Source organism: Daktulosphaira vitifoliae, unplaced genomic scaffold, assembly GCF_025091365.1.
Source record: "Daktulosphaira vitifoliae isolate Bord-2020 unplaced genomic scaffold, ASM2509136v1 Scaffold_2, whole genome shotgun sequence".
Classification (NCBI taxonomy): domain Eukaryota; kingdom Metazoa; phylum Arthropoda; class Insecta; order Hemiptera; family Phylloxeridae; genus Daktulosphaira; species Daktulosphaira vitifoliae.
This window is the reverse complement of record NW_026099573.1, coordinates 32,340,897-32,351,435: the sequence shown is the minus strand read 5'-3', so window position 1 is coordinate 32,351,435 and position 10,539 is coordinate 32,340,897. Positions and strand designations below refer to the sequence as shown.

Here is a 10,539-nt window from a genome sequence, read left to right as displayed (position 1 = left end):
ATGTGGTTTCAACAGGACGGCGCCACAAGCCACACAGCGAATGTCACAATCGATTTATTGAAAACCAAGTTTGGTGAACGTGTTATCTCACGAAATGGCCCAGTCAATTGGCCGCCTCGGTCGTGCGATTTGACGCCGTTAGACTATTTCCTGTGGGGCTACGTCAAGTCTATGGTCTATTCCAACAAGCCAGCGACGATTGATGAACTTCGTACGAATATCGAACGTGAGATTGCAGCAGTATCGGCCGATTTATGCTTGAAAACCGTCGAAAATTGGGTTCAGCGTCTGGACTTCTGCAAGCGTGCCAGTGGTGGCCATGCAAAAGAAATCTAGTTCCATACATAATGGCATCGAATGTACTTTCACATGAATAAAGAATTTCATTGATATCCAAAACCGTTTTTGATTTATTTAAAAAAAGTTTTGTAGCGTCCCTATTGAAAAACCCTTTATAAATTACCGGGCCAGCCCAAACCAAAGTTTGGGAAACGCTGCTCAAAAGGGTATGCAAAAAAACTTTTCTTGACATTTTTGCTATCAGTCTTCAAAAAGTGACAACTCTTGTTAAAAGAAAAAAAGCTGGTTTTACTACTTTTAAAGACAAACGCGGTGGGGTAAAAACGTTACTTCAAAGGACAGGCAAATGGTTAAATACCATATTAATAGCTTTCCCAGAGACGAAAGTCATTACAGTCGGGCCAAGTCAGAAAAAGAATACTTAAGTCCGGATCTAAAGATGAACAGAATATACTTGGCTTACAAAGTTAAAAATCCTGAGATAACGATTTCGTATAAATTTTTTCGATCTGTTTTTTTAAAAGACTTTCCTAAGCTTTCATTTAAAAGACCAAGAGTGGATACGTGCAAAACGTGTGATGCTCTTGATCTTAAACGAAAGGACAATAACGTACTGGTAGCCTCATCAGGTAAGACAGAACTTGAATTACACTATCGTAAAGTCGATGCTGTTACCGAAGTTATTAAAGCTGATGCTGCGAAAAGTACATTATCTGGAAGTCAAACGTGTACTATTACTATGGATCTACAAAAAGTCTACCCACTGCTTAAACTATCCCATACTAGCATGTATTACAGTCGTCAGCTTTCATGCTTTAACTTTGGAATTCATGTAACAGACACTTCCAATGGCATCATGTGCGTGTGGCATGAGGGGCAACCAGGGCGAGGAGGGAACCAAATTGCCTCATGTTTAATGCAAGCTATTAATTCAGGACATCTCTCTTCCTACAAACGTCATCTAACAGTTTGGAGTGATAACTGTGCAGGGCAACTTAAAAATAGGATGCTTCTTTTCCTTTACATATGGTTGGTTGCCAATGGCACATTTGATACGATTGAACATAAATTTTTTATATCACGCCTCAAATTTTGTACGAAATAAATAAATTTTGTATATACATCATGTCTTTTATTAACGAAATAAATATTTTTTGTAGAGTACTCCAGTATATAACAGCACACAGTTTCTGGAAATAAATAAATAATAATAACAATAAATAATAAAAATATTCCTGAAGAACGTCCAGAAATGATCTCACCCGTCTATTTCAACGACAATGGTGATTTAGTTGAATTCCTTGATAATGAATTGAGAATTCAATACTATGACGATGAATTTTATAGTGTTTTAGTAGGTATAATTATTTTTTTTTTTAATTTTTATATCAAAATAAAAAATATATTTCTGTTAATAGACTCAAGGAACATATGGACTTTGTTACCACATCATTGATGACTGAACAAGCCCCGATCTTTTTCCCGAAATTAATGAAGTGTCAATATTCACAATACAGTCTAATACCATTGTAAGTTATTTTAATACATAGTTACTTAGCTTATTTTTAATAACATATTTTTTTTTTGTATTAGTTGTACCAAGAAACGAATCACCTCAAGAAAAGGATACATCAAATCTATGGGGAAATGACGGTTTTAATTCAGATGTGAATTACATTTTATGGCGGGCAATAGAGTCCAAAAACTATTTGTAAAAATTAGTATTTTGTGTGTAAATTTTATGTAGAGTCTTCAATTATGTTAAGCCAAATATTAATAAATGATTATAAATATTAATAACATTGTTTTTATGTTAAGTCAAAAAATATACAAACTTTATATTTTGTTTTAATAAAGAATAATATATACATAAGACCATGTGTCTTATCATTTAAAAAATAATTAATTAACAATGGTATCTTATATCATATCCTACACAATATTTTACAAGCATTGTAATAATGGTGGTTTTAGGTATGCAGAGAGGGTAACAAAAATAGTGGTGTCTGCACACGCACACACCCCTTCATCGAAACTATATAACCCGGCAGTGTATACTTCAGACGCGCAGATGATTTTTGTTTCTTACTGAGAACTAAGATTCTTTGCTTTCAACAAGTAATCATTGTATCGCTATAAACATTTTTATTATTCAATATTATTTTATAATTTTATAATTTTATTTATTATTCATTATTTTATTATTTTATTTTATTAATTTATTTATTATTCATTATTATTATTATTATTTATCATGTATTCATGTACTAAATGTGTAAGAACTTTTTGAACTCGATCAAACATGCGTAGACAAGAAAAAACGCTTTTGGGAATAAGAAACCGATGTGTATTTTGTGACACAGATTTTAAATACTTGTTAGGAGATTTAAAAAAACATTTGAACAAACATAGTGAGTAAAAATATTCAATTAAATTAAATTTATATTTTCTAGTAAAGCAGTAATAAAAATATTTCCTTAAGTAAAAAAAATATATATATTTAAAATTCTTTTTACATTAAATTGATAATTTTTCGGTAGTTTTACAAAAATACATTAATATTCATTATAATTTTTTTTTTTTTTTGATGGTAAGTATTACTAAGTATAAAATTTAATTTATTTCATGCTATGCTTTAAGAAAAAACAATGGTTAAGTTATATTATTTAACGTTTTTTAAAAAAATTATTTCTATATTATATTGATTAATTTTTTTTTTTTTGATACTTTTACAAAAAATACTGTTTTAAATAATATTTTTAGTTGTTTAAATTATAAAACTATAAAAAATAATTTTAATTTATATTTTAGTCAGCATGATTTCAGAACAAAATCGTCAGAGAGCTAGTGTAATAACACATTATTATTATCAAACTATTATGATAATAAACATTTATACGTACAGTCCACCTCAAATTATCAAGGTATTAATATCTTAAGGTATTAATCCCCCATACCAAAAGTTATAGAAAATAGGTCTTTCAAAACCTCTGCTCAAACACTATGTATGGCTGACAATGATTTGCATGCCATACTAGAAGAAGAATTTAATAAATTAATGCACGAAGAAGAAGTTTACCAATCAAAAGGATCGGGCTTTTCAATTGACAGCGTCGAAGGTTTATTACTAAGTGTGTATCGTTATAAACCACTCGGGGGCTCATCATATTTCAAACTACCCGACAACATTGAAGCACGTTAGGCAATCATTAATGTAAAAAACAATGATGAGATGTGTTTTAAATATAGTATTATGGCAAAATATGTTGACGCGCCAAATCCAAGCAGAATTAGTCACTACTTAAACGCACCAGTTAACTACGATTTTTCAGAATTAAACTATCCAGTAGAAGTCAAGGACGTCAAAAAATTCGAAAAAGGAAATCCGGGTGTCTCTGTGAATGTGTATGGGTTGAAAATATGTGAGCCGACATGCAACGTCGATAAAATACACAACCCCCCAAAAAACAAAGAGTATATTGTTGTTCCTTACAAGATAAACGATCAAGAGTTGAACAATCATTTCGATATTCTATTGTTTAATGATGATGAATCAACTAATGGTGATAAATATCATTATGCCTACATTAAGAATTTTTCTCGTTTGGTAAGATCGCAAATTACTAATCACAGAACTTCTCAAAACAAATCAACCGATGACGATGACAAGGGAGGATTGGAACGTTCATAACGCTATTTTAAGTGTAGGTAAATGTCCATTATGTACAAGTCAATTCACTGAAAGGAACCATACCGTACGAAACCATCACCATTTAAGTGGCAAATTTAGAAACACTGTATGTAATTCATGTAACTTAAGAATACAGACACCAAAATTTGAACCTGTTTTCGCTCATAATATGAATTATGATAAAAGTTTCATTATTGGCGAGTTGGGTTTTGACGCACATACACTATCCGTGGTACCAAATAGCGAAGAAAAGTTTATATTTTTTTCAAAGTACATTTCAAACAAATTTTCTATACGTTTTCAGGACACATTTAAATTTATGTCGTCAAGTTTAGATGCGCTTAGTGCAAATTTAGTTTGTTCAGACAAGTCTAAATTCAAATCTGTAATGTCTGCATATCAGAGCAAAGATTAGGATTACGTTATTTGGGATAATGAGTTGGATGTACACCTTCTTTGTGATGTATTTGAAGCTTTCAGAGACCTGTGTTTATCAACCTATGGACTAGGCCCCTGTTTTTAATATACCGCTTCGGGTTTATCATTTGACGCCATACTGAAAATAACTAATTTGTAAGTTTTTTTTTTGTTTTTTATTGTTATATTAATGTTAATTAATTTATAATATTAATAAAATTTATAATATTTATAAAATTAATAATAACATTATATTAATGTTATTAAGTTTCAGGTACGGATAGGGTATGAGTCAAGCTCTTCCCCGAAAAAACTTTAGGTGGTATGAAAAGGACATATCTGTAAGTGCTGTGACCAGTCTGCTAAAAAGGACCGGATCGAACTCAAACACCGGCTATATTATGGAGGTGGACGTTGATTATCCTCAGACTTTACACGATACACACACTGACCTACCTTACTTGTGTGAAAGGTTTTTGCCACCAGGGGCATTAGTTTCTAAACTTTGTACTACTTTAATTAATAAAAAAAATTATACTGTACACTATACTGTTTTGAAACAGGCTATGGACGTTGGGTTGAAACTGAAAAAAGACTCAAAAAATACACAGAGTATTACAGTTTAAACAGAGCGCATGGCTATCAAAATACATTAAAGTAAACACGGAGAGAAGAAAGTTGGCTACTAATGATTTTTTTAAAGATTTCTTTAAATTAATGAATAACGCCGTATTTGGTAATTATTTAAAATTAAAAAAAAGATAAATTATTATGCTCTCTAACGCGATTAAATTTTATAGGAAAAACCATGGAGTCATGCAGAAATAGAATGAAAATGTAGCTGGTATCTAATGCTCAAACAGCTCAGCGATTATTTAATAAACCAAATTTTAAATACATTACATATTATACTGATGAATTCTGCGCCATTCACTTGTTTCACGATGCTCTTATTTTTGATAAACCTATATATGCTGGTTTTAGCGTGTTAGAAATATCAAAAACATTGATGTATGATTTTCATTACAACACCATGAGAAAAATGTATAATGGACACATCGAGCTTTGTTATATGGACACAGGTAAATAAAAATTATATATATATAATTTAAAACTTAAAAATAATAATGGTTATTGTATAGATTCACTCATTTATTTCATACATACAGAAGATTTTTACGATGATGTATTAAAGAAACCTGGCTTTTTAGAAAAATTAGATACCTCAAACCTAGATCCTAATCATAAATGTTATCGAACAGAACGCGCTAAATTACCAGGGACCTTTACAGGTTTACATTATTTTTTAAATGTATATTGATTTTAAATAATAATAATAATAATAATAATATTTCTATTTTTATTTAATGTGTGTGTGTAGACGAAGCCCTTGGAAAAATCATAGCTGAACTTATTGCTCTCAGGTCAAAATCATATGGATACGAAATGGACGGTAAAGAGAAAATCAAGGCCAAAGGGGTGTCTAAGATTGTAGTTAGTAATCATGTCACGTTAATGGATCATAAACAATGTCTTTTCAAGGGGTTGTCTACCCCACACATTCAAGAAGTAGACGATAATTACTCTGCTGAGCGGGAGATGATATCATTCAGGTCAATCAAACATAAAATAAAAACGATGAAGACTAGAAAACTTGCACTAAACCGTTATGATGATAAGAGGATAGTTGGTACAGAGTAAAGTGTGTACAAATTAATTGTTGTATAAAATAACACAAAATTATAATCATATTTTTATTTTAGGAATCGGATTGAAGAAGNGACCCGACCCCGTCGGTGCGCGTTCCCGGACAATACGTGTGGGAGAAGTATATGGAAAAAATAATCGTAATAATAAATATATATATATATATCTATATCAGCAAACGTGAGTGAGTGTGTGTGCGTGTATATATATATATATTTTTTTTTTTTTTTTGTTTTATACACTACTTATAAATTTGTTGCTATCCGTATTCCTCTTGTATATCAGATGTAATTTCTTGTCTGTAGTCAAGTTAGAACTTTGAAAGTCTTCTTTCGTTATATTAATACATTTAAGTAAATATACGAAAAATTCATCCATAATTGTTTTCAAATTTTTCACAGACGTTTTACCTTAGAAAATATTATATTTATATTATAAATATGAAATAACTATTTTAACTTTTTTTTTAATGAAATATATTTAAATTGTACATGTATCTGCATTAGTATTTACACCAGTATCTGATAGACGACATTTTATCGATAGACCAAATTTTTTTTCTACTCTCCACATCACCAGTATAGCATATTTTCTATTGACTGATAGGTCTCCAATAGATTTAACGTTATTTCTCACTTGACATTGAAGTTTTTGCTTTAGTACTTCCATTTTTTGTTTTTAAATTTTTAAACGTTATAACATTATTACTTCACAAAACGTAATATTCGATTTTTAGATGCAGTACATCCTTTTTATACTTATTTTTCGAAGTATATAGTAATAAATAAAGTAAGAAACTTATAATAGGTATGTGAAATGTAATAAAAAGCGGGGAAACGTGATTATTTATCAACGGTTTGAGATTAAAAGAATATACAACTAAATTAAACAATATCTTTATATAACATAAATAAGCATTCTGGTGTGTGATGGCCAGTGGCGCAACCAGGGGGGGTGTTTTGGGTGTCTGGACACCCCCCTTGGACCGTATTTTTTATTTAATAACTATTGAAAAGTGATCTATTTATATTAAATTTATAACATAAAAATCATAATATTGCAGTCTTCATAATGCAGACGATTTATCAGAACAAATGGTTTAAAATATTATTATGAAAGTCCATAATAATTTATGTATAAATTCAGAAATATTTATCTTGGTTAAAATAAGAATATTATTTGAATCTTGATGTAAACTATTTTTATTTTTATTATATTTAGAAATAATTTACATTATTCAGGTTCTTATCTTTTATGATAGGCAATTAGATATTGATGTAAATTTGTAATACGAAAACCGACCACGTGGCCATCTAAGTTATTATTAGTTTATATTAAGTCTAATAATATTGATAAATTAATAACATCAGTTGTCCGATATTTATTCTCAGTGTCGGTTCTTTGAGTTATCTACGTATTTGTGTGCATGTGCGATATAAGATATTATATAAACGTGATTAGGTTTTGTATTTCTAATCTTACAATATAATATACTGTTTCGTAAAATGAGTAAACGTGTTAATAAAAGTATAACTGACTTTTTTGCCAAAAAAGTACCGCGGCAGGAATTAAATACAAATAATGCGAAATTTTGTCCGGAAGATGATTTAAGCCAACAAATAGAAAATGTACATTGTCAGCACGATAATCTGCAGGTTAGTTTATTTGATATTGAATTATGTGTTGGTAAAAAGTTATCAAATAAAGAAAAAATAGATTTTTTTCAAAACACATGGACCCCAGAAAAAACATTTATTTTCCCAACAACAGAATTTAAAAACAAAAAAAAATTGAAGTTTCAATTTAGTTGGTTGGAGAAATGGATTTGGTTGGCGTATTCACATAAAGAAGACGGCGCGTATTGCAAGTATTGTGTTATATTTAATAAAACGGAAGGAGGTTCTCAGGTTTTGGGTAATTTTAGTCTTAAGCCTTTTAAAATTTGGTATAAAGCAATAGAAAAATTTAATATTCACGAAAAGTGTAATTATCACCTCAAAGCAGTTGAAGAGTATCAGAACATTGTTGCTATTGAAGCTGGAAAACAAGATTCAATAGATTTACAATTAAATAAAGCTTCTAAAATGCAGAAAGAATTGAATAGAAAAATAATTATTCCAGTAATCGAATCTGTGGTTTTTTGCGGAAGACAGGGAATTGCCTTACGCGGACATCGGGATTTTGGAATGCTAACGACGGAAAACCCAATAGAAAATGACGGTAACTTTAGAGCTTTAATGCGATTTCATATGAATGCGACAAAGTTGTCTGGTGATGAATCTTACGAATTGGCAAGAACAAATTGTGCAAAAAACGCGCAGTATACAAGTTGGAAGATTCAAAACGAAATTATCAGTTCTTGTCATGATATTATTTTATTTAAAATCATTGATGAAATCAATAATAGTAAATGTTTTTCGGTAATAGCTGACGAAACGGCAGACGTGGCTGGCATTGAACAATTTTCGTTATGTGTTCGTTATTTTGATTCTAAAAGTAAAATAATAAAAGAACAATTTTTAAAATTTGTACCTGTTATGGACTTAAGTGGAAGCGCACTTGCAAGTATAATTATTAAAGAACTTACTGACATGAAAATTGAAATGCAGTACATCAGAGGACAGGGTTATGATGGAGCTGCATCGATGAGTGGGAGATTCAATGGTGTACAATCATGCATAAAAAAAGAATATAAAACTGCTATATATGTTCATTGCAGTGCGCACAGTTTAAATTTAGCTATAACTTATGCTTGCGGTGTACAATCCATTCGAAATACTATGGGTACAATCGAAAAAGTTTTCGTATTTTTAAATACTCCAAAAAGACAAGCTGCATTTTCAAAACATGTCAAAGAACTGAATCAAGAAAATACTCATAAAGAAAAACTAAAACGATTATGTATGACAAGATGGGTTGAAAGGCATGACTCAGTAGAAGTGTTTGATCAACTTCTTCCTGCTGTCCATTCGTGTTTAGAAGAAATGACTAGTTGGGCAGACAACGAAACATCTACTAAAGCTCATATATTATTATTAGCTTTAAAAAATTGTGAATTTAATGTAAGTCTTATTGTTTTAAAAAAAATATTTCGGTATACTGTATCTTTATGCAAATACTTACAAAAACCTGACATAGATCTTATTCAAGCTCTAGAATATGTCAACAATGTGATACTTCAAATAAATTCAATTAGGAATAATGTCGATGAAGAGTTCTTAGAATGTTTTGAAGAACTTCAAAGTAAATCAAATGATTTAGATTTTGAGATAAAAATTCCAAGAATTACAAAAAGACACACTTATAGTCAGAATACTCCCAATAATACAGTTCAAGATTATTTTAAAGTTTTTTTATTTATACCTTTTTTAGATACATTTATTAGTCAGTTAAATGACAGATTTATTAATCATAATGAAATTATTCAAGGTTTTCAATTGCTTTTCCCGATTGCACCTCTTACTGAACAACAAGAAAAATTAATAAAAAATTTGGCGGAATTTTATGCTAACGATGTAGAAAATTCATCAAATGTTTTAGCTGAAGTAAAAATTTGGCATCATCAAGTTTTTAAATTACGTGTCGAAACCAATTTAAAAATGGTTACTGCTATTGAAGTAATTAGTAATTGCAATATTGATCTATATCCCAACGTGTATAAATTGTTGAAAATTCTTTTAACGTTACCTGTAACTTCATGTGAAGCTGAAAGGTCATTTTCAACTCTAAAAAGAGTTAAAACTTATCTCAGAAACTCTATATCAGCATTTAGACTTAATGGATTAGCAGCTTTGAATATTCACCGCGAAATTACAGTTACTACAGATGAAATTATTAAACAGTTAAGTGAGAAAAAAAGACGATTAGATTTTGTAATATAAAATGTTTTTAAAAATTGATTGTAATTTTTATTAAAGTAGTTATATTTATAATTATTTATAAATATGTAACAAAACATAATATTTTTAAGCTCTGAAACAAACATTTGAAAATATATATATATTTTTTAAGATTTATATCTGTGATATTATGCATTTTTAGTTTATCAAAAACTCGATACCAGAGACGTATTTTGAAATATGTTACGGGGTAAGGTATTTTAATGAGGCAGACACCCCCCTCAAAATAATCCTAGTTGCGCTACTGGTGATGGCCAACAGGTTCGAGTGCATAGGTATTATATTCACCTCAATAATAACTTATAAGCATGCTTTCTAACCAGGATTATCAGTTTTCCATCACATTCATAATAACAACATCCGTATCAAGTTTAGGGGTTACCCATATGCTTAAGATTTCATATTAACTACCATCCATCACAAAATATTTTTATACACGTGCCTACCAGATAATAGGATATCAATCTATACGTATCTATTCTAATCATTTATTCAAATTTAAATATAACTCTCCTTTTATTATAT

The 10,539-nt window shown here is 29.8% G+C and overlaps 2 protein-coding genes and 1 long non-coding RNA gene across 3 annotated transcripts; all 3 read left to right on the top strand.

Moving 5' to 3' along the window:
- The first annotated feature begins 1,581 nt into the window (after nt 1-1,581).
- LOC126899881 (uncharacterized) lies at nt 1,582-2,067 on the top strand. Its single transcript, XR_007702736.1, has 3 exons — nt 1,582-1,654; nt 1,719-1,829; nt 1,894-2,067. It is a non-coding gene; the product is annotated as an uncharacterized LOC126899881 (long non-coding RNA).
- Nucleotides 2,068-3,307: 1,240 nt separating this feature from the next.
- On the top strand, nt 3,308-6,196 carry LOC126898156 (uncharacterized). The gene is made up of 6 exons (XM_050672101.1): nt 3,308-3,435; nt 3,550-3,907; nt 5,250-5,490; nt 5,551-5,700; nt 5,790-6,110; nt 6,172-6,196. Exons 1-5 carry the CDS (start codon nt 3,308-3,310, stop codon nt 6,107-6,109), a joined length of 1,197 nt encoding a protein of 398 aa, XP_050528058.1. The 3' UTR covers nt 6,110; nt 6,172-6,196.
- Nucleotides 6,197-7,620: 1,424 nt separating this feature from the next.
- Nucleotides 7,621-9,996, top strand: LOC126898155 (zinc finger MYM-type protein 1-like). Its single transcript, XM_050672100.1, has 3 exons — nt 7,621-8,443; nt 8,543-9,106; nt 9,254-9,996. The coding sequence occupies exons 1-3, from the start codon at nt 7,621-7,623 to the stop codon at nt 9,994-9,996; spliced, it is 2,130 nt and encodes a 709-aa protein (XP_050528057.1).
- Nucleotides 9,997-10,539: the final 543 nt, after the last annotated feature.

Bases quoted from the DNA above. Each gene is read 5' to 3' on its own strand.
- LOC126898156 (XM_050672101.1), top strand. From the start codon at position 3,308: ATGGCTGACAATGATTTGCATGCCATACTAGAAGAAGAATTTAATAAA. The intron at 3,436-3,549 runs GTATCGTTATAA...TTTTAAATATAG, and splicing joins GAAGGTTTATTACTAAGTGT to TATTATGGCAAAATATGTTG. The intron at 5,491-5,550 runs GTAAATAAAAAT...GTTATTGTATAG, and splicing joins GCTTTGTTATATGGACACAG to ATTCACTCATTTATTTCATA.
- LOC126898155 (XM_050672100.1), top strand. From the start codon at position 7,621: ATGAGTAAACGTGTTAATAAAAGTATAACTGACTTTTTTGCCAAAAAA. The intron at 8,444-8,542 runs GTTGGAAGATTC...TTTCGGTAATAG, and splicing joins AAAAAACGCGCAGTATACAA to CTGACGAAACGGCAGACGTG. The intron at 9,107-9,253 runs GTTGGGCAGACA...AACCTGACATAG, and splicing joins GTGTTTAGAAGAAATGACTA to ATCTTATTCAAGCTCTAGAA.